Source organism: Capricornis sumatraensis, chromosome 5 (assembly GCF_032405125.1).
Source record: "Capricornis sumatraensis isolate serow.1 chromosome 5, serow.2, whole genome shotgun sequence".
NCBI lineage: Eukaryota > Metazoa > Chordata > Mammalia > Artiodactyla > Bovidae > Capricornis > Capricornis sumatraensis.
In genome coordinates this window covers 48,926,379-48,950,823 of record NC_091073.1, presented here as the reverse complement: position 1 = coordinate 48,950,823, position 24,445 = coordinate 48,926,379, and the positions used below count along the sequence as shown (strand labels likewise).

At 38.8% G+C, this 24,445-nt stretch overlaps 1 protein-coding gene across 1 annotated transcript in view; it reads right to left on the bottom strand.

Moving 5' to 3' along the window:
* Positions 1 to 24,155, bottom strand: part of FAM185A (family with sequence similarity 185 member A) — a 70,239-nt gene extending 46,084 nt beyond the window's left edge. The window contains exons 1-4 of the mRNA XM_068972393.1: positions 23,726 to 24,155; positions 17,414 to 17,523; positions 12,455 to 12,547; positions 6,612 to 6,750 (exon numbers count right to left, since the gene is read on the bottom strand). Coding sequence (XP_068828494.1) covers positions 6,612 to 6,750; positions 12,455 to 12,547; positions 17,414 to 17,523; positions 23,726 to 24,155 — 772 coding nt within the window. The remainder of the gene's footprint in view (positions 1 to 6,611; positions 6,751 to 12,454; positions 12,548 to 17,413; positions 17,524 to 23,725) is intronic.
* Between the last annotated feature and the right edge of the window lie 290 nt (positions 24,156 to 24,445).

Below are 24,445 nucleotides of genomic sequence, written 5' to 3'. Positions count from 1 at the left end.
ATATATTTATAAATATTCTAAAAATATTTATTAGAATACATATAAATACAGAATTCTTTAAAAATCACAAATATTCAAATAGCAGAATACAACAAACTACACTTTACAAAGAATCTAATTTTTGATAACTTAGAAGAAAATCAAAAGATAGTAAACTGTCATAAAATTTTATATCTGAACACAAACTATTCAAGTACTTATTCTCCCACTAGATTCTCAGTGCCAGAACATTAGGGAATTTTTGTTGAATCAATGAATACACTAGTTTCTTCTGTATTAGAAGGCATACATACTTAATATATGTGATTCAACATTCAGTTCAGTTCAGTCGCTCAATCGTGTCTGACTCTGCAACCCCATGGATGGCAGCATACCAGGCCTCCCTGTCTATCACCAACTCCTAGAGTTTACTCAAACTCATGTCCATTGAGTTGGTGATGCCATCCAACCATCTCATCCTGTGTCATCTCCTTCACTTCCTGCCTTCAATCTTTCCCAGCATCAGGATCTTTTCCAGTGAGTCAGTTCTACGCATCAGGTAGTCAACGTATTGGAGTTTCAGCTTCAGCATCAGTCCTTCCAATGACTATTCAGGACTGATTTCCTTTAGGATGGACTGGTTGGATCTCCTTGCAGTCCAAGGGACATTCAAGAATCTTCTCCAACACCACAGTTCAAAAGCATCAATTCTTTGGCGCTCAGCTTTTTTTACAGTTCAACTCCCACATCCATACATGACTACTGGAAAAACCATAGCTTTGACTAGATGGACTTTTGTTGGCAGAGCATCATCTCTGCTTTTTAATATGCTGTCTAGATTGGTCATAACTTTTCTTCCAAGGAGCAAGCGTCTTTTAATTTCATGGCTGTAGTCACTACCTTCAGTGATTTTGGAGTCCCCAAAAATAAAGTCTGTCACCGTTTCCATTGTTTCCCCATATATTTGCCATGAAGTGATGAGACCAGATGCCATGATCTTAAGTTTTCCAAATGTTGACTTTTAAGCCAACTTTTTCCCTCTTCACTTTCATCAAGAGGCTCTTTAGTTCTTCTTTGTTTTCTGCCATAAAGGTGGTGTTATCTGCATATTTGAGGTTACTGGTATTTCTCCTGGCAATCTTGATTCCAGCTTGTGCTTCTTCCAGCCCAGCATTTCTCATGATGTACTCTGCATATAAGTTAAATAAGCAGGGTGACAATATACAGCCTTGACGTACTCCTTTCCCGATTTGGAACCAGTCTGTTATTTCGTGTCCAGTTCTAACTGCTGCTTCCTGACCTGCATATAGGTTTCTCAAGGGGCAGGTCAGGTGGTCTGGTATTCCCATCTCTTTCAGAATTTTCCAGTTTGTTGTGATCCACATAGTAAAAGGCTTTGCATAGTTGATAAAGCAGAAATAGATGTTTTTCTGGAACTCTCCTGCTTTTTTGATGTTCCAAGGGATGTTGGCAATTTGATCTCTGGTTCCTCTGCCTTTTCTAAATTCAGCTGGAACTCTGCAAGTTCACAGTTCATGTATTGCTGAAGCCTGGCTTGGAGAATTTTGAGCATTACTTTACTAGCGTGTGAGATAAGTGCAATTGTGCGGTATTTAACATTACCAATGGAGAAGGCAATGGCAACCCACTCCAGTACTCTTGCCAGGAAAATCCCTTGGACGGAGGAGCCTGGTAGGCTGCAGTCCATGGGGTCGCTAAGAGTCGGACACGACTGAGCGACTTCACTTTCACTTTTCACTTTCATGCATTGGAGAAGGAACTGGCAATCCACTCCAGTGTTCTTGCCTGGATAGTCCCAGGGACAGGGAAGCCTGGTGGGCTGCCGTCCATGGGGTTGCACAGAGTTGGACATGACTGAAGCAGCTTAGCAGCAGCAGCAACATTACAAACAGTAAATATTACTAGTTAGTTAGATAACTCATTTTCTTATCGAGAAAATACAGCTAGCTATACTTAAAATTTTCATTTCAAAAAACATTTAAGATAGATTTGTTTTTTCTTTTCTCTACATATAGGAGTCAATTTGCAAGGCCAGGAAAGACTTATTACTCCTTTCATTTTCCCTTTCTTCATTACTGAGCATCCTCTTTAAAGTATTCAGCAGTACTGGTTTGCATCAGAGTATATGAACAAAAAGAATACATAGACAAAAAATAAAGTTCAAGCTCCCTCTTTCTTTATGGAAGGAACCCTTCGAAGCCACACACTGAAGACAGCAGCAACACTTTAACAGAATGAACTGAGTACCTGAATGGCTCCACAGAGCTAAGCTGAACCCAGACACTCTGCTGCTGCTGCTGCTGCTGCTAAGTCGCTTCAGTCGTGTCTGACTCTGTGCGACCGCATAGATGGCAGCCCACCAGGCTCCCTTCTCCCTGGAATCCTCCAGGCAAGAACAGTGGAGTGGGCTGCCATTTCCTTCTCCAAACCATGAAGGTGAAAGATGAAAGTGAAGTCGCTCAGTCATGTCCGACTCTTCGTGACCCCATGGACGGCAGCTTACCAGGCTCCTCCATCCATGGAATTTTCCAGGCAAGAATACCACAGTGCGTTGCCATTGCCTTTTCCAGCCAGACACTCTATGGAATACCACAAACTCATTTAAGGCATAATAAATGATCCTGAAACTGGAGTTTACAATTGAGAACCTAGCTGAAGCAGTGCATCTGTGTTATAGTGTTGTTTGCCTAGAGGAGCATCTGTAGAGCAACCCAGGAAGCCCTTAAAACGATGATAGAATCTGGGTTGCAATCAAGAAATTCACCATGGCTATGTACAAACACTGTTTTAAAACATTTCCCTAAAAGTCAAGAAATCTGGATTGAATACTTGCTTTTCCACTAATTAACTTATAACTGAGAGCAAACAATTAGACATTTCTAAGTTTTGTATTGTTCATTTGTAAACAGCCAATTATCCAGTAAGTAAAAGAAGCAGACTCACTGAAGCACACAATAAGTGTTTGGTTTCAACACACTTTCACACAAACGTCCACCCACCTACGGATGGGCTCCCCAGACAGTGGTAATGCAGGAGACATAAGAGAGATTGGGTTCGATCCCTGGGTCAGGAAGATACCCTGGAGGAGGGCAAAGAAACCCACTCTAGTATTCTTGCCTGGAAAATTCTATGGACAGAGGAGTCTGGCAGGCTATGGTCCCTCGGGTCACAGAAATTCAGACACAACTGAAGCAATTTAGTGTACACACACACCCCTACTGATACAAGGGCTCCAAATTCATATATCTGAAGACAGTTATCATTATGATGTTTATGGTATAAAAGTCTTTTACAACATCTGTATGTTGGAGTTAAAAAGCAAAATTCTACTTTATGAAAAAGAAGCCAAACTAAACAAATCCTGAACAGGCAGGTCTTAGAATATATATATTCTTATGAGTTTATTTTCTGTAAGATGTTTCAGTTCAGTTCAGTTCAGTTCAGTCACTCAGTCATGTCCGACTCTTTGCGACCTCATGAATCGCAGCACACCAGGCCTCCCTGTCCATCACCAACTCCTGGAGTTCACCCAAACTCACGTCCATCGAGTCAGTGATGCCATCCAGCCATCTCATCCTCGGTCGTCCCCTTCTCCTCCTGCCCCCAATCCCTCCCAGCATCAAAGTCATTTCCAATGAGTCAACTCTTTGCATGAGGTGGCCAAAGTATTGGAGTTTCAGCTTTAGCATCATTCCTTCCAAAGAAATCCCAGGGCTGATCTCCTTCAGAATGGACTGGTTGGATCTCCTTGCAGTCGAAGGGACTCTCAAGAGTCTTCTCCAACACCACAGTTCAAAAACATCAATTCTTCAGCACTCAGCTTTCTTCACAGTCCAACTCTCACATCCATACATGACCACTGGAAAAACCACAGCCTTGACTAGACGGACCTTTGTTGGCAAAGTAATGTCTCTGCTTTTGAATATGCTATCTAGGTTGGTCATAACTTTTCTTCCAAGGACTAAGCGTCTTTTAATTTCATGGCTGCAATCACCATCTGCAGTGATTTTGGAGGCCCCCAAAATAAAGTCTGACACTGTTTCCACTGTTTCCCCATCTACTTCCCATGAAGTGATGGGACCAGATGCCATGATCTTCATTTTCTGAATGTTGAGCTTTAGGCCAACTTTTTCACTCTCCTCTTTCACTTTCATCAAGAGGCTTTTTAGCTCCTCTTCACTTTCTGCCATAAGGGTGGTGTCATCTGCATACCTGAGGTTATTGATATTTCTCCCAGCAATCTTGATTCCAGCTTGTGCTTCTTCCAGCCCAGCATTTCTCATGATGTACTCTGCATATAGTTAAATAAGCAGGGTGACAATATACAGCCTTGACGTACTCCTATTCCTATTTGGAACCAGTCTGTTGTTTAGAAGTAGCAATCTATTTTCCCATAAAAGATTCCCAAGCTAGTTTATTTAAATACAACCAAAACATGGATCTAATTTGCATTATATGACCATCACCACTTACAACAAAGAATTCACTGGAATATGTATTTAGCGTTCCAGCTTAGGGTGATCCTTGGGAGGTATCTCTCCCTACTAAACTCCATAGCTAGAACATAGAGACTTCCTCCCCCCAGTCATGACTCTATCTTTAAGCTTATTAGGATGTAGGGCTAGAACATTGGCTACTCTTCTGTACCCATCCCATCTTCACACTCCGGACTCAAGGAACATGTGCATATAATCCCTTGGGACAAGGATGGAACTAGGTAGGTATGGCACAGAAGGGAAAGGCAAGAAACTTGGGCCTCTCTGAAGAGAGGAGAGCTGTTCTTATCCTGAGTGTTAATCAACATGTAATATGGTAAGGAACTGCTTTTCCACTAAAAGTTACTTAATATATTAAGTACAGCACTTTTAGTTACAATTGACAGTTAGAAATGCAACGCTTACACAAAAAGCGTGAATAAGTAAGAAAACGATTTGCTTTATTTAGGTACAACTCTACTGGACACAAGCGATTCTGGTCTCAATACTTTAAGCCTACAAGAATCATTGACAAGGTTTAACTATGAAATTGAGGTTCAAGAATTATTTCAAGCATTTAAGTACTCATATTTTTAGTTTTCTTTTTAACTGTAAGACTACTTGCCAGTTTGCTATACAGCATGGCTAGCACTAGTCAGGTTTTCTAATACTACTTAATAACTCATGTTGATAATGAAAATCTGGAAGTTTCACCAAAGTATATAGACAACAATATTCAGCCTTCCTATAGAAGTTAAATGGGTGTGGACTATGTACAGCAAAAGTTTGTTTGTAACTCCTGGAAAATGGTCCAAAAGGCATTTAGCAGATATGTATACACTACCTGCCAGAATAAGAGATTCTGAATTCTATTAATATCCATATATATTTCAGAAAACATGCCTGGACTTAAATCATCCGCTATGTGGAAATTAAAAAGCATGCTGAGTGACACTAAATACCAACATGTCCTCTGCCATGTTACTTCACCATTATGTTCTCTTTTCTTTCTATAACATGAAAGTTAACTAAGTAACATTATTTAACTGCAGAGACATATTTTGAAAGTTGTAAGATTGTATTTAATTAAAGAACACTGAAAATGGCAGGGCACTGAGGGGACGTGGTGCTAGTACTAATACACTAAAGTATTTTAGCCAAAATTAGCTTACTCCTTGGAAGAAAAGCTATGACCAACCTAGATAGCATATTCAAAAGCAGAGACATTACTTTGCCGACTAAGGTCCATCTAGTCAAGGCTATGGTTTTTCCAGTGGTCATGTATGGATGCGAGAGTTGGACTGTGAAGAAGGCTGAGTGCCAAAGAATTGATGCTTCTGAACTCTGGTGTTGGAGAAGACTCTTGAGAGTCCCTTGGGCTGCAAGGAGATCCAACCAGTTCATTCTGAAGGAGATCAGCCCTGGGATTTCTTTGGAAGGAATGATGCTAAAGCTGAAGCTCCAGTACTTTGGCCACTTCATGCGAAGAGTTGACTCACTGGAAAAGACTCTGACGCTGGGAGGGACTGGGAGCAGGAGGAGAAGGGGACGACCGAGGATGAGATGACTGGATGGCATCACCGACTCGATGCACGTGAGTCTGAGTGAACTCCGGGAGTTGGTGATGGACAGGGAGGCCTGGCGTGCTGCGATTCATGGGTTCACAAAGAGTTGGACACGACTGAGCAACTGAACTGAACTAAACTGCGTATCACTGAATTGCTATAATCTCTCACACAAATGTTTATTTCATCCTTAGCTTTCCTATCGTAGCATAAAACACTGAGAATCCCTTTTTATTTTTTAACACTGCTTTCACTTCATCATGCTTTCCTCTGAATAGTCCTGCACACATTTCTTTGTTTGTTCCATTCTACAAGGAAATGCATTAAAAATCAGAATTATTTTTAGCTTCATGTATAACAACATGATATTCAATTTCTTGACAAAATAAAATTCAGTGCACTGTGAGTCACTTTATTTTGTGTGTTTTAAAAAATGATTAGTTTGTAATTAATTATTTAGAGGGATACCTTCCTAATCTGCAGATCCTGCTTCAACTACAAAGAAATAGAGTCATCTCTTAAAATTTGTTACATGGCATATCTAAGATGTATTAGGCCTTTGTCATCTTACCATGAACACTTCCTAATGTAATATCCCCAGCAGCAGAAGACAGAAACGATGATTCTGTATAAAGATACTTGACTTTCAGCAAACCATCTTCAGTAGATATATTAACAGAACTTCCCTGTAGTTTATCTACAGTCACAGTCTAGTAAGAGAAAGATTCAAATCAGCATAAAATGAAGGCTAATAAAAAGTGAAAATGGTACCAACAGAATTAGTGAGCAACTAATATGTACAGCATGCAATCAGCTTACTGCCTTCAACTCCCCAGCTCTACTTACATGATTATGAGCAACAGTGTGTTCTCTGTGGAACAGATCCATTATATTCCTTCATTTATTTAGATCTTCTTTACTTTCTCCTAATAATGTTTTATATTTTCTAGGTAGAGTTCTTCATATTTTGTTAAATTTATTCATATTTTGTTTTCTAAATATCATTATAAAAGGTATTTTTTAAACATCATTTCATGTTAATTGGCTTTTGTATTTGACCTTAAGTCCAAAACCTCACTAAACTCACTTAATTCTAATAACTTACTTGAATTAAAATAATTTTTCTATATGCATAATTATATTGTTTACAAGTGATAGTTTCATTTCTTCCTTTCCAATTCTCATATTGTTTTTCTTGCTCTTTCTTGGCTTATTCAGCTCAGGCCTCCAATTCAACAGTGAATAGAAGTGATGAGGTTACAAGTAAGCATCCTTATCTAATTCCTGTTCCCAGAGGAAAAGCTTACAACACTGCGTCACTAAGTATGATGTTTGCTATACAGATCTTCTAGATCCCTTTTTGTTAGACTAAGGAAGTTCCATTTTATTTCATATCTGTTTTGTTGTTGCTGTTTAAATCATGAATGGGTTCTATATTTTAGCATATACTTTATCTGATTTTATTTTTCTCCTCTCATCTGTTAATGTAGTAAATAAACTATTATTTCTAGAATATTTCCCCTTTACATCAAATGCCAGTAGTTTTACATTGAGCAAAATGGAAATACTTTTATATTTATGTCTAAGCTTCCCTAACAAAATTTAGTATGCATTTATGTCTCAAATACTGAGCACAATGTAAAATGAAGATGTCTAATTAATGAAGCTATCTAATTAAGAACTCCAGATTATCTTTATAGTATTTTAAGCAAATATTTTATAAGCATAAAGTGATTGTTAATATAAAGTTGGTGACATAAAAACTAAATCACCAGGAAGGCATGCCACAGTTTTGCCCAGGGTCAGATTCAAGTACTACACTGAGGTATTTAAAGACAGAACATCTTTCTCAACACATTGGCATCAGTATTATTCAATCTTAACACTTCCTTAAAAAATTGTTGAGTGCAAAATATTATCTAATAAGAATTGAGTTTTAAGAATACTAAAATATGAGAAGAGGAATAAAAGTACCTAGAGGTTATTATTGTAAGTACACTAGAATTACTTTGCCATCTGGATTTGAAGTATAGAATTTTCTTTTTTAATGGACTTTTATTAGATATATTAAATACACCCAGTTACTTCTTATCTACTACAGTTTCTTTTCCACTAATTATGGATTCACAGGTTTACTTTAAATCTAGTTTTGATAAATCTGTTAAAGAAGGACAGATATTTTACATACATTCAGATTTGTGAGGATACACAAGCTTTGCATTCTTCAGTGTAACAGTAAAGGTTTAATATTTCTAAAAAAATTATCTTTACCTACAAAATTTCTTTATGAAAAGTTGCTTTATGCATAGCTTCAAATTCTCCGAGTATTTCCATAAAGCAGACAAGTATGAATACTCTAGCTTTTTATAAATAGTGAGGCTGTTTTAGGGAATACCAAAAGATAAATATTGAAAGAATATTTGAAACTTAATTGAATTGGCAAAGGAGGAACTTTTGATTAGACTCTCCCCACAATCAAATAAAGCCTTTAAGACATTCCTTATGTATTTTTAAAAAATACTAAAAATTTACTAAAAAAGCTAAAGTTTACTAGAGAAAGCTAGAAAAAGCTTTTTACTAGAAAAAGGTAAAAATTTACTTTGTTCATTAAACACTAAATATTTTACCCTGTAGGAAGCTAAAAAAATATCCTCAAAGCAAATGAAAGCAAGCAAAAATACAACTCTCTTTGCCACAATAATATAACTATTTTAACCAATCAATCAATAAAATTACTTTAAAGAAATAGAAAATTCATTGAGGGCCATATATAATGCATTGTATCAGATATTAACTGAAACAATTAAACTTAGGGCACCATAGTTTAAATACTGAAGGTCTGATTTATATTTATGGTAATAGCACAAAGAGTGAAAAATAGACTCATTTAAACTGTACAGCTTGCTTGTTAAGAAAAGGAGCTATTTAAAGATAGAACAAAAAGCAGACCCCAAAATACCTTTCTTAGAGAGATATTGCTATAAATTAATCTGCCTTCCTACACAAAAAGAACTTTTTCTCATAAAGTCTAGTTATTATAAATAAACATTATCAAACTAAAATGAAGTTTTAAGGGAAAATTGTGGCCTTGTAGTCCAAACTAAGAAAGTGAAAGTGAAAGGGAAGTCGCTCAGTCGTGTCCGACTCTTTGCGACCCCATGGACTGTAGCCTACCACGCTTCTCCGTCCATGGGATTTTCCAGGCAAGAATACTGGAGTGGGTTACCATTTCCTTCTCCAGGGGATCTTCCCGACCCAGGGATCGAACCCGGGTCTCCCGCATTGGAGGCAGACACTTTAACCTCTAAGCCAACTAAGAAAGGAAGGTCAAATGATAACTGTATCATCAATTCATTCAACAATCAGATAATATGGATTTCTATCTTCTCTGTATCAAACTTAGGATACTGAAATTAACAATACTATTTAAAAATAGCCATTCCATATAAAATGATACATAAAGAATACTGTTGAGTATTTATTATGCCCACTTGATTTCACAATCTTCTTGAGCAAAAAAACAAAAAAAACACCATCCCTATGTTGTGAATAATGAAAGAGTCTCAGTGAAGTTAACTGGGAGGTTTGATGCTGCTGCTAAGTCACTTCAGTCATGTCCAACTTTGTGCGACCCCATAGACGGCAGCCCACCAGGCTCCCCCGTCCCTGGGATTCTCCAGGCAACAACACTGGAGTGGGTTGCCATTTCCTTCTCCAATGCATGAGGTTTAGGACTTGTCAAATTATCTTTCCTGTGTTTCATTTACCTCCATCAACATCATCATCAACACTACAACAGAGTTAGCTATGCCAGACACTGTATTAAGTACTTTATCTATGTTATGTTTTAACTCATTTAATCCTCATGACAACCATCTGAGTTAACATCATCATTATTCCATTTTGCAGAAAACCAAAATACATAGAGGTGAAATAACTAATTTGAAAGTAAAGAGCTTAGTAAGTGGCTGTGCCAGGATTCAGACCCAAGTACGCTGATGCTCAATTTTGTACTCTTAACCAATTCACTATGCTATCTCTCAAATATCCAAAACATTTCCACTAAAGCTGTCTATTGAAAGTTAATATATTTTATAAGGCTTTTTCATATAAAGCCCCACAAACTTAGATATATGTATTAAAACTTAACACTATGCATAATATAAACTAAAAGAAATATCAAAATAGATTTGTTAGCACAACACAAAACTCAGTTAGGCAGGAAACAAACAAACAAACAAAAAAAATCAGAAAGTAGGAATAAAGGAATATTCAATAAACCATGAAAGTTGACAGAAAAGACAAATGATGAGTGGAAACAGTGGCCAAAATATTAAAAATAGTAAATAATTGTGATGATTTAAACCTTTGATAGTTACATCTGAACATCAGTATGTACTACTCTACAATTGCAGTTGTCCAATTTCCCTTTTGTACCTCCAAGACCACAATCAGAGAGGTGAAGCTAAATGCCATCTCAAAACAGCTGCCACATAAAGCCAGGCAGTGTCTTTCAACACTTTCTAAAAAGATATATTTGAGTGTTTGGATTTAAACAGTCTCCCACAGGTCCTAAGGAAAAGGCTATGAAAAATAAAAAGGTATAATAATTAGTGTGATAACCTGCCTTGTTTAATTATGCCAACAATAATCTACATATAGGATTCCAGTTCCTCTCTACCAATCATCTGAGGATATAGTTGAGTATGGAATTGAACAAATTATGACAAAAGAGCCATGCAAATTATCTGAGTGTAAAATAAAAGATGGCTTGTGTGCTCAGTCGTGACCAACTCTTTGCAACCCCATGGACTGTAACTTGCAATGCTCCTCTGTCCATGGAATTCTCCAGGCGAAATCCTCGAGTGGGTTACCAGTTCCTATCCCAGGGGATCTTCCTGACCCAGGAATTGAACCTGCATTTATTTTGTCTCCTGTATTGCAAGTGGATTCTTTACTGCTGAGACACCACGGAAGCCCTGAAAGGTGGCTTGTGCCTGTGTGCTAAGTCACTTCAGTTGTGTCTGACTCTCTGCGACCCCACAGATTGCAGACCACCAGGCTCTCCTGGCAAGAATACTGGAGTGGGTTGCCATGCCCTCCAGGGGCATGGGATTCTCCATGCAAGAATCCATGGGATTCTCCAGGCAAGAATACTGAAGTGGGTTGCCATGCCCTCCTCCAGGGGATCTTCCTGACCCAGGGATGAAACTGGAGTCTCTCATGTTTCCTGCATTGGCAGAGGGGTCTTTACCACTATTGTCACTTGGGAAGCTCAAAAGGTGGCTTACACCTTTCTAAAAGATTCAATATATTACTGATTGTGCTGAAAAATTGTTGACAATTTATATTTCAAAATCATACCTTTACTCTTAATACTATGTTAAACCAGAGAAAACAACAAAAGTCGAATGAAAAAGGCAAACTGTCTTATAAAAATGAAAATTCCTATGGCTAATAAAAGCATTTGGAAAACAGTAATGCTATCTACTGGTGCCATCTTGTGGAAAGTACTGAAGAAAGTTGAGTTTTGAAACTCATCCTTCAATTCCCTAAAGGCAAAATAAATAGGTATCGGGTAAATAAAAATACTCAAACAAACCTAACACTAAGAAAAATTTAATTCCAATTATAGTATTACTTAGGGCTTCCCTTGTGGCTCAGCTGGTAAAAGAATCCGCCCGCAATGCGGGAGACCTGGGTTCAATCCCTGGGTTGGGAAGATCCCCTGGAAAAGGAAAAGGCTACCCACTCCAGTATTCTGGCCTGGAGAATTCCATGGACTCGATAGTCCATGGGGGTCACAAAGAGTCAGGCACGACTGAGCAACTTTCATTTCACTTCACTTCTTCATAGTATTACTTAATGAATAATTTTAACCCATGATCAAAAAAAAAAAATCTCTTCAGAATCAGAATTAAATATTAAATATTTGCAAAGAAGGCACTGGGAGTTTGGGGTTAGACACAAACTATTACATATAGAATGGATAAACAATAAGGTCCTACTGTATAGCACAGTGAACTATATTCAATACCCTGGGATAAACCCTAAAGGAAAGAATATAAAAAAGAATGCATATGTGTATATAACTGAATCACTTTGCTATATAGCAGAAACTACCACAATATTGTAAATGAACTCTACTTCAATTTTAAAAAATTTTAAACAAATATTAAGTATTTAAAGATATTACTGATTTCAAATAAGGAACTAATAACAAAAGTTTTAAAACACAAATTTAAAATTAAATTGTATAATATTTAATCATCTCTATTTCAAACTTAAATTTACTAATAAACTAAAATGAATTAAAAAGGGGAAGTTATACCAAAAATCCTGCAGAATCTACCCTCTATGTGAGCCAACCTGAGACAAAACTGTAGCTACTAAAAATGATAATTTCAATCTTACACTTTTATCTGATGCATGGATATCTATATTTCCATAAACCGTTCCCAGGCAGATCACTTTGCCTCCTGTTGTTTGAACATGTAATTTTTGACTCTGAAAGACAAATACAAAATACACATATAGAAAAAGAGAGCATAAATTTGACTTATACTAATAAATATTCAATATTTTATACATTTCTTTTAAAATAATAATAATAAAGCAGTAACAGAGGAACTAGGCATGAAATAGAAATGTACTGCTTTGAATAATAACATCTGTGAGAAAAGAATGTCAACTGCTGTTAAAGGGATTAAATAAAGCTGTCTGGACTAAAGGGAAAAAAAGATACTCAGGGGTTTCAGCAGCTTAACTGAAGAAAGGGGTGGGAATCAAAGATGACTGTGATTGGCTAACTAAACATAAATGATGAAGATGATAACAATAATCAATGTTACTGTTCATCATTATTAATGTGCATATTATTAATAACAATAACATCTATGACTTGGCATTTACTTTGCATCAATAACAGTGTTCGCTACTTTATACAAACTAACATTTAATTCTCACAACTCAGAGTGATGCATATTATATCTTTCTCCATTTTACAGAGAAAGAAATTCAAGAATCAGAAAGGTTAAACAACTTTATCAGGTGATATATACTGGAAAATAGCAAATTATAAACTAACAGAATTAAACTTAAACCTCCTGCACTGGAAGGCGAGGCTCTTTACCACTAGCGCTACCTAGGTGCTTCTAAGTTCTTGTCAATAGAATATAAGTGGAAATGCTATGTTTAATACCCAGGCTTGTGCTTTTAGAAGAACCGATGTGCCTTCTCTGTGCTCTGCCCCTTCCATCAGGTGAGTGTATATTACAATAAGGCTTTAATAGATTACAGAGCCAGAAGATGAAAGGAACCTACAGTAACTGAATAGATATGAGTCACCCACGCAAATGAAAACTAAACTATAGTCGTGCGTGAGCTATTAGATGGTTCGCTCTATTTTTCAGAGCACCTTTCTTCACCTTTATATATGTGTAAGTCTTCAGTTCTACCACAAGTATAAAGAGAAAAAGAATAGGTAAATATCAGAGAATGAAAGACAGCAAAAGCAAACCCATCAATATCACAACCAGTAATAACAGAAAAGTATCTAAAAAGTAGGGAAAAAAGTTCAAAACAATCATATACCTTCTGGTTGCTTTACTCGGAGGGAAAAAAAAAAAACAACAGTAAAATTTTAGGTAAAACAGCCCAGGGATGAAATTCAAAAAATTCAGTGAAAAGGGCAAAATGAGCCCCTCTTAAAAAGTTCATTTATGTTACAGCATGGTAGACTACTTCATGCCCATAGAAACATGAGTCAGAAGTCCAACTGTATTTAATAATACAGTCTTTATCAAGCAGACAAGTAATTCATGAACTTTAAAAAAGAATATCTCCAAAATAACTGAAGGACAAGGAGGTCTAGCGTGCTGCAGTCCATGGGGTCACAGAGTCAGACAGGGCTGAACAACAAGAGTTCTTAACCAAACTTATATGCCGTTCTAGAGTCTGCAAAACTTATGAAATTGTAAGCAAAATTTCATATCATGTATATTTTTTCCAAGTAAGTAATCATCCTATTTTCAAAGAAGTCTAAAGCTCAAAAATATTATGAAATAGTTAAACTGTTTAAATAAGTCAGAAGCTATTTAGTATAATATAAACTATTATGACTGCATTAAAAAATGCAAATGTGTGGCATTCAATGAGGTAAGAGACTATTGCTTGAAAAGTTTACTTATTTATTCCCTAATAATGCTGAAAAAATGTACTACTGCTAGACATTTTGCTTGGACAATAAAGAGAGGTGAAAATAGCATAAGCTTGGAATGCAGAAAGACCCAAGTTCAAATCTTAGCTCTGTTTATTAACTATGGGAACCTAAATGAGTTCCTCAGTCTCTGTATCTGACAGTTTCTTCCTTGATAAAAAGGAGACAATTCATGGAATAAATGAAGGCTTAGCTACGTTTCTGGATATATAATAAGAACTCAGTAGACAGTTTTGTTGTTTGTTTGTTGTTGTTCAGTCACTAAGTTGTGTATGACTCTCTGGAGACCCCATGGACTGTAGCCCACCAACTCCTCTGTCCTTGAGATTTCCCAGGCAAGAATACTGGAGTTGGTTGCCATTTCCTCCTCCAGGGGATAGTCCTGACCCAGGGATGGGAATCTATATCTTCCATGTCTCCTGCATTAACAGGCAGATTCTTTACCACTGAGCCACCAGTAGCTACTATTATTGCTATAAACATCTTATTACATAGATCAAATATATCTCAGATCCTTAAAATGAGTGGAAGAGAAACTTACATTAAAGGCAATCACTAACTAGAAATAATATTACACCGTATTTAAAGCTTTATACCAGGTATTTTATGAAGCGTTCCCATTTGTGAATTTAAGTCAGTTAAATTCTGAGATCTCAAGAATGATTCTCTCAACTCAATTCTCCTATCACTAAGATTCAGTGGACCCAAATTTAATTTTTGAATATTTTTTAAGTATTCTGCTGCTACTGCTGCTAAGTCGCTTCAGTTGTCCGACTCTGTGCGACCCCATAGACGGCAGCCCACCAGGCTCCCCCGTCCCTGGGATTCTCCAGGCAAGAATACTGGAACCATTTCCTTCTCTAATGCATGAAAGTGAAAAGGGAAAGTGAAGTCGCTCAGTCATGTCCGACTCTTCGCTACCCCATGGACTGCAGCCTACCAGGCTCCTCTGTCCATGGGATTTTCCAGGCAAGAGTCCTGGAGTGGGGTGCCACTGCCTTCTCCGTTAACTATTCTATTTGTGGGCTTCTCTGGTGGCTCAGTTGGTAAAGAATCTGCCTGCAATGCGGGGGACCTGGGTTGTATCCCTGGGTGGGGAAGATCCCCTGGAGAAGGAAATGGCAACCAAACCCATATTCTGGCCTGGAGCATTCCACGAACAGAGGAGCCTGGTGGGCTACAGTCCATGGGGTCGCAAAGAGTATTACACAACTAAGCAACTAACACATTCTATTTGTAGGACTGATGTATCATGACTTTTATTCTTTCTAAGAGGTATACTAAAAAAATAAATAGAAGATTTACTAATTTTTTAAATAGGATAAGCATTATTCTATCTTAAAATTACTGTAATGGTCCACTGGGCTCCTTTGTAAATCTAAAATACATTATGGGATCTTAGTCATCTTATTTTTCATGTCTCAAATCATTTTGCTACTTCATTATCTGAGTAGTTATTTCAATAACATTTTTCAATTATTCCTAACTCTGACAGAAAATGTCTAAAAGAATAAGACAACAGAAGAATGATAAACTTGCTTTGAATGCTGTGTTTGGTGGTGGTTTAGTTGCTGAGTTATGTGCGACTATTGCAACCCCATGTACTTTAGCCCACCAGGATCCTCTGTCCATGGCATTTCCCAGGAAAGAATACTGGAATGGGGTGCCATTTTCTTCTCCAGGGGATCTTCCCAACCTAAGAATCGAACCTGGGTCTCCAGCATTGCAGGAGGACTCCTGCATTGCAGGTGGATTCTTTACAGACTGAGCTACAAGGGAAGTTTTGAATGGTGGTTCTCAACTAAAGGTGGTTTTGCCCCCCAGAGGAGGACAATGTGTGGAGATATTTTTCATTGTCCTATATGAGGACTGTTTCTTAGCACTTTGTTTACAGAATCTAGGAATACTGCTACACACCGCACAGTGCATAGGTCAGCCCCAACAACAAAAATTTATCCAGCCCAAAATATCAATAATGCCAAAGTTGAGAAATCATTTTTCATGTTATGCACATGATGATAGAAAAAAGAAAAACTGAAAAAATAGTTATTTCAGAATTTTCAGATGAATCAAAAGATGATTGCAAAGACAAAGACAGCAGTACAGTTGCTTCTAAGTTTGAATGTGAGATTGAAAATCTAAGACTCTGAGTCTCCAGGGGACAATATTCTAGATGAGTGTTCTGAAATTCAAGCATTGATGAGTGAACAATACGTTTATAAGAACAAAAAGGAGCCATGGTATTCTCATTCAGTTAGTCATTCAACATGAAAACCGCATTGTGCAATCTTTTACAACAAGAACTGGAACCATCTCATTTTTCCAAAAGGTATGTAATCTTTTTTGATATTTGTGCAACTAAATATATTGAAAAGGATCACATGTGAACAAATGACAAAGGCAGGTGTGTAAACAAAGGTGGTTGGAACAAAACAAATAATGTAAAAAAAATTTAATGCATCCAATTAATCATTCTAATTAGTTTATAAAACTAAAAGTGAAAATGTTTTGCAATTATGAAGCAGAGATGACTGACTTCTCTTCAGCAATACTAACAAAGTTCACAAAAGTATTGAGTTTTGAATATGCAAATATAAGAAGTACCAGTAAGAATAAGCTAAATTTATCAATATGCATTTGAAATCATTTAGAGCTGAGACAAATTTAAAGAAAATTAAATATAAAAGTATTACAGCACAAAATGAAGCTTTTGTTGTTTAGTGAAATACCTACTTAATCCTTAAGTAATGGGCTACCTGGTACATTATAATTTTGATTAACTTAATATTTTAAGCATATTTATAATGCTTAAAGACTTTTCCTTATTCCTTAATAAATGTAAGAAAATCATTCTTTAATTTCTTAATCTTGGCAAGATCTAAGAATACTAAGAATATATTATGAGTTTTGCTGTACACTTTGAAATGAAATCTAAATGTAATATGATGAAAACCTCTGCTACAACCTTTACAGTGTCATAACAAAACTGATTTTAAAAGAAGAGTTTTACAAGGAATTTCTGAGTGATGAATAAATGATACTCAATATTTTCAGTAAATGATGTTCAGAATAACAGCCTTTATTAGATACCATGGTTCATAGTTTTAAGTGTTTTAAAAAATAATATTAAAACAGAATTAGAAAAATAAATATACCTTAACAGACTGTAAGATGCTAGTCCCCTGCTCAGTTTCAATTTTGCAATTATCACACTCAATATTTTGGACCTTTACACAGCCAGACCCTGATGACTGGATATTCAAATCTACAAATGAAAAAAAGAAAAACCAAGTTACTATGGTAATGGCTCCGAAGCATTTAAGTGTCCCGCAAAAATTCAGTTCTTCAGTCATGTTCATAATGTTACAGAATTCCGGAAAGAATATAGTTGTCAGTAGTCTCTCTCTATAGGTAAGGGACCTCCATCACAGCAGGGCCAAATGTAAAGCCCTTTCCTACCAGTTTTTAAAAAGCAGTTATTTCTGTTGGCCTCTATCAACTAAAGGAAGTAACATAGGAGGTAAGCAAAGGAGGTAGAAGAGTCCAGATTCTCATAGGCACACCAGGGAAAGGTTATAGAAGCCTCTTTCCCACTGAGAAAATACACACACACAAAGTTGAGTAAGAATACAGCAAGTTAACATCATTATGGTGACCTGGATAAGTCAGTTAGATTATTCTCTTTAAAAGTTCAAAGATTTGTTTCCAAACCTCCCTCAAATTTAAAGCATACTGTAGAAGAAAGGTGTCGGTGTACATGATCATGACTAAGGTTTTCAAATCCTACCTCTAACCTTTCATATTATCATGCAGCTATATCACAAGGTAATCTGAAGTAATAAAGAGTAGAACAACTCTGAAAAATTTAGTACTGAATATTAAAACCTCAAAATTGTGGAAAACAGTATATACATGAAAAGAGTTTAGAAAATAAGGCATCCTTAGCTTGAAAGTTTAACCTTGTGTGCCGCGTACATGCTGGGTCGTCTCTGACTCTTTGCAACCCCACAGAGTGCAGACACCAGGTTCTCTGTCTATGGAAGAATAAACAAGTCTCCAGACAAGACTCCAGACAAGTCTCCAGAGACAAGTCTCTGTTTACGGAAGAACAGTCTCCAGATGAGAATACTGGAGTGGGCCGCCATCTCCTACTCCTGGAGATCTTCTCCACCCAGGGATTAAACCCAAGTCTCTTACATCTCCTGCACTGGCAGGCAGATTCTTCACCACTGCACTACCTGGGAAGCCCAACTTTAACCTTAAATTCAACTTAATATGTAACCTTAGATGTCTCTGTATAAAAATTTAAAACACCAATACTTAATACCTAATTCAAATATTGATGATTTCCCTTAAACCAGACCAGTGAAGCAATGTTGCCCCAAACACAAACTACTGGGGCCTAACACTACAATTCCAATAGTTATGGTATAAATAAAGATCAGTTTCTACAGTTGTGTATATGGCAGTCTCAATAAAGGCAATATTTTGATTTGGATTAATGTAAAAAACATAAAAGACAATTTTACCCCATATTTACATGGATGCAAATGTAACTGGCAAGTTTTTAGCCATTAAGTAGTGTTATAACATAAGGCTTGATCTCAGGCAGTTTAGATAGGCATAAGGAGAAGAAAACATATTCTAAATATACTCTACCCTCAATAGGTGGGTAGAGAAGTTAAGGCTAGATATTGAGTGGTGGTGGAAGTGAGAAATAGATTTCAGGGACTAGATCTGATAGACAGAGTGCCTGATGAACTATGGACGGAGGTTCATGACATTATACAGGAGACAGGGATCAAGACTATCCCCATGGAAAAGAAATGCAAAAAAGCAAAATGGCTGTCTGAGGAGGCCTTACAAATAGCTGTGAAAAGAAGAGAAGTGAAAAGCAAAGGACAAAAGGAAAAATATTCCAACTTGAATGCAGAGTTCCAAAGAATAGCAAGGAGAGATACGAAAGCCTTCCTCAGCGATCAATGCAAAGAAATAGAGGAAAACAGAATGGGAAAGACTAGAGATCTCTTCAAGAAAATCAGAGATACCAAGGGAACATTTCATGCAAAGATGGGCTCGATAAAGGACAGACATGGTATGGACCTAACAGAAGCAGAAGACATTAAGAAGAGGTGGCAAGAATACACAGAAGAACTGTACAAAAAGAGCTTCATGACCCAGATAATCATGATGGTGTGATCAATTACCTCGAGCTAGACATTCTGGAATGTGAAGTCAAGTGGGCCTTAGAAAGCATCACCAGGAACAAAGCTAGTGGAGGTGATGGCATTCCAGTTGAGCTGTTTCAAATCCTGAAAGATGATGCTGTGAAACTGCTACACTCAATATGCCAGCAAATTTGGAAAACTCGGCAGTGGCCACAGGACTGGAAAAGGTCAGTTTTCATTCCAATCCCAAAGAAAGGCAATGCCAAAGAATGCTCAAACTACTGCAGAATTGCACTCATCTCACAAGCTAGTAATGGCACCCCACTCCAGTACTCTTGCCTGGAAAATCCCATGGACAGAAGAGTCTGGAATGCTGCAGTCCATGGGGTCGCTGAGGGTCGGACACGACTGAGCGACTTCACTTTCACTTTTCACTTTCATGTACTGGAGAAGGAAATGGCAACCCACTCCAGTGTTCTTGCCTGGAGAATCCCAGGGACGGGGGAGCCTGGTGGGCTGCCGTCTATGGGGTCGCACAGAGTTGGACACGACTGAAGCGACTTAGCAGCAGCACACACTAGTAAAGTAATGCTCAAAATTCTGCAAGCCAGGCTTCAGGAATACATGAACCGTGAACTTCCAGATGTTCAAGCTGGTTTAGAAAAGGCAGAGGAACCAGAGATCAAATTGCCAACATCTGCTGGATCATGGAAAAAGCAAGAGAGTCCCAGAAAAACATCTATTTCTGCTTTATTGACTATGTCAAAGCCTTTGACTGTGTGGATCACAATAAACTGTAGAAAATTCTGAAAGAGATGGGAATACCAGACCACCTGACCTGCCTCTTGAGAAACCTGTATGCAGGTCAGGAAGCAACAGTTAGAACTGGACATGGAACAACCGATTGGTTCCAAATAGGAAAAGGAGTACGTCAAGGCTGTATATTGTCACCCTGCTTATTTAACTTCTATGCAGAGTACATCATGAGAAATGCTGGGCTGGAGGAAGCACAAGCTGAAATCAAGATTGCTGGGAGAAATATCAATAACCTCAGCTATGCAGATGACTCCACCCTTATGGCAGAAAGTGAAGAAGAACTAAAAAGCCTCTTGATGAAAGTGAAAGAGGAGGGTGAAACAGTTGGGTTAAAGCTCAACTTTCAGAAAACGAAGATCATGGCATCTGGTCCCATCACTTCATGGCAAATACATGGGGAAACAGTGGAAACAGTGTCAGACTCTATTTTGGGGGGCTCCAAAATCACTGCAGATGATGACTGCAGCCATGAAATTAAAGACGCTTACTTCTTGGAAGTAAAGTTATGACCAACCTAGATAGCATATTCAAAAGGAGAGACATTACTTTGCCCACAAAGGTCCGTCTAGTCAAGGCTATGGTTTTTCCAGTGGTCATGTATGGATGTGAGAGTTGAACTGTGAAGAAAGCTGAGCGCTGAAGAATTGATGCTTTTGAACTGTGGTATTGGAGAAGACTCCTGAGAGTCCCTTGGACTGCAAGGAGGTCCAACCAGTCCATCCTAAAGGAGATCAGTCCTGGGTGTTCATTGGAAGGACTGATGCTGAAGCTGAAACTCCAATACTTTGGCCACCTCGTGTGAAGAGTTGACTCATTGGAAAAGACCCTGATGCTGGGAGGGATTGGGGGCAGGAGGAGAAGGGGACGACAGAAGATGAGATGGCTGGATGGCATCACTGACTTGTAGGACATGAGTTTTCGTGAACTCCGGGAGTTGGTGATGGACAGGGAGGCCTGGCGTGCTGCAATTCATGGGGTCGCAAAGATTCGGACACAACTAAGCAACTGAACTGACTGAACTGAATGCTATTCTCACTCTTTCATTGAAACAGTTATAGAAACTGGAGGAACCTGAGTTGAGTATGAAGAAAACTGAACTATGTTGATTTGAAGGGCCTGTGGAATACACACAAGGAAACAGTAAAACTGGAAATGGGATTCTGGCTCTAAAAAGAGGAATTAACAAATAATGAAGTTTGGGTAGTTCATTTTTATCTGAGCTGCCATAAAATTTTGCTTTTCTCTATTTCAATATTCAGTTTATTTTGTACTATCTAACACATTAGCAAATCTTCCTCCCCATCGTAGACTTTTATATTTTGAGATCAGGGTCTCTTACTCATCTAGGTTAGTTAAAAAAAAAAAAAATAGTTGAGAAGCAATAAAGCGTACTTGTTCAGCAGACTTCAGTCAGTTCAAATCTCAGCTCCACCACCCTATATCTGAGACAACAGGCATATTTTTTGATCTATCCCACTAGAAATTAAGTTTCATGAGGGCATGGATCTCCTCTACTTATTCACCCATAATAAATACTCAGTATATGAAACTTGTGCTGTGCTGTGTTGCTTCAGTCATGTCCAATTCTTTGCCATACTGTGGATGTTAGCCCACCAGGCTCCTCTGTCCATAGGATTCTCCAGGCAAGAGTACTGGAGTGGGTTGCCATGCCCTCCTCCAGGGGATCTTCCTCACCCAGGGGACTGAATCACTGTCTCTAGTCTCCTGCATTGACAGGTCGGTTCTTTACCACTACGGAGTCATCAAACTTGTATTTCAATTCTCTTATCAAAAATGGTGACAAAAACAGTGTCTATAATATAGTGCAACTGTAATTAGAAAAGATTATCTTAGGAGTGTTATCTGCTATTATGATCATTAATAGTATTTTGCTTCAGTCCTAGGAAGGCAGAGAACTTGGGAAGACTTTCCTAGAGAAGTGTCGCAGAAATTGTGGCTTCCATGTGAGAAATAACATGGAACTCAAAACACCTAGAAAACATATCTGGTAGCCATTATCAATTGACCTTTCTGGGGCAATCTAACTATGTGTTTTTCTTCAAAGCCTGCAACTCACAGAAAATTTACTTCAGTTCAGTTCAGTCGCTCAGTCGTGTCCGACTCTTTGAGACCCCATGAATCGCAGCACGCCAGGCCTCCCTGTCCATCACCAACTCCCGGAGTTCACTCAGATTCATGTTCATCGAGTCATTGATGCCATCCAGCCATCTCATTCTCTGTCGTTCCCTTCTCCTTCTGCCCCCAATCCCTCCCAGCATCAAGGTCTTTTCCAACGAGTCAACTCTTCACATGAGGTGGCCAAAGTACTGGAGTTTCAGCTTTAGCATCATTCCCTCCAAAGAAATCCCAGGGCTGATCTCCTTCAGAATGAACTGGTTGGATCTCCTTGCAGTCCAAGGGACCCTCAAGGGTCTTCTCCAACACCACAGTTCAAAAGCATCAATTCTTGGGCGCTCAGCCTTCTTCACAGTCCAACTCTCACATCCATACATGACCACTGGAAAAACCATAGTCTTGACTAGATGGACCTTAGTCGGCAAAGTAATGTCTCTGCTTTTGAATGTGCTATCTAGGTTGGTCATAACTTTTCTTCCAAGGAGTAAGTGTCTTTTAATTTCATGGCTGCAGTTATCATCTGCAGTGATTTTGGAGCCCCCCAAAGTAAAGTCTGACACTGTTTCCCCATCTATTTCCCATGAAGTGATGAGACCGGATGCCATGATCTTCGTTTTCTGAAAGTTGAGCTTTAAGCCAACTTTTTCACTCTCCTCTTTCACTTTCATCAAGGGGCTTTTTAGTTCCTCTTCACTTTCTGCCATAAGGGTGGTGTCATCTGCATATCTGAGGTTATTGATATTTCTCCCAGCAATCTTGATTCCAGCTTGTGTTTCTTCCAGTCCAGCGTTTCTCATGATGTACTCTGCAAAATTTACTTAGGCCAAAATGAATGCTGACGTTTTCAGTTAGAAGCCGGGTGCCTATGAGAAACCAAACACTTGGTCCAGATTATATGCAACATACTATAGGCAAGGCTGTTTGGGGAACAGACCCCAGGCCATGAGCAAGTGGAAATGTGGACCGCCTGCCATGCCACTGAGTGGATTATCAAGATACTTTAACCCTGAAAAATAGAACACTTTGTAATGGACAAAGTGCAGTAACACAAATAGGAATAAAGTGTCAAAGGAGGATACGACAAAAAAAGATGTTATGAGGCTTAGGTTATTCCAAATCATGTTTCTACTAGATTTATAAAATTGCTGTAACTGAAAACTTAATTCCTAACTGCTACTCAGAAACCTAAAGTAGAACAGAAAAAAAAGACATAGCTTCTGAAGGGGTCAAGAGTAAATTACGTTGAAAAGTCAGATCCAAAGGGACAAATTAAAAATGCACGTCGGCCTAATTTCAGAAGTTCAGAGGGTGTGCCCCGGGACCCAAACCCGTTTTACAATCACTTGCCAAACTTCAGGGGCGCGTTCACTTCCACGGACGCCTGGTGGTCGATGACATCAGCCACGATGGTCACCTCCTTGTGCGCCTCGTCGTAGTTCACCTGCAGGCCGGCCAGGGCCCGCGCCCCGCCCTCCACTCCGCTCACTGTGACCAGCACGCGGTCGCCGTCTGGGTAGGTGAGGGGGTCCAGGGGCCTCACAGTCAGGTGGCATGGGAGCCGCGCCCGCAGACAGCCGAAAGGGCTCACCAGCAGCGCCCACTCCTTCAGAGTCCCGCGCGCAGGGTCAGACCTAGAGACCTCGGGCTGGGACCCACCTGAGCCGTACAGCCGGGACTGACATGTCCCACAGGCCCAGCGCCCGGTGGCCTCGCCGGCCCACACTCTGAGCAGACAGAGCCGGAGGCAGCCCAGCCCCCATCCCGAGAAGGGGAACATGGCGTGCCCCTCTTTCTCCCACAGATTACTTCAGCCTCAGGTTAGTCTTTCCAAGTCCAGTCGGCTTGCCGCTGTGCTGACCAAGCCAAAAGGGAGACAGACGCTTGATAAGAGGGTTTGCTGAAGCAACAGCAAAACCGCTCACTTCATTCAGCAATGTAAACGTCAGCTACACGGGTCCGGGTGGCAAATTGGAATTTTAAAGTTCTAAGTATCCATCCTGACCAGAACCCCTTGCCTACTCCCGCCCCTTTCGCAAAGGCCGGTGGGATAGGTAGTTCCAATGGTGG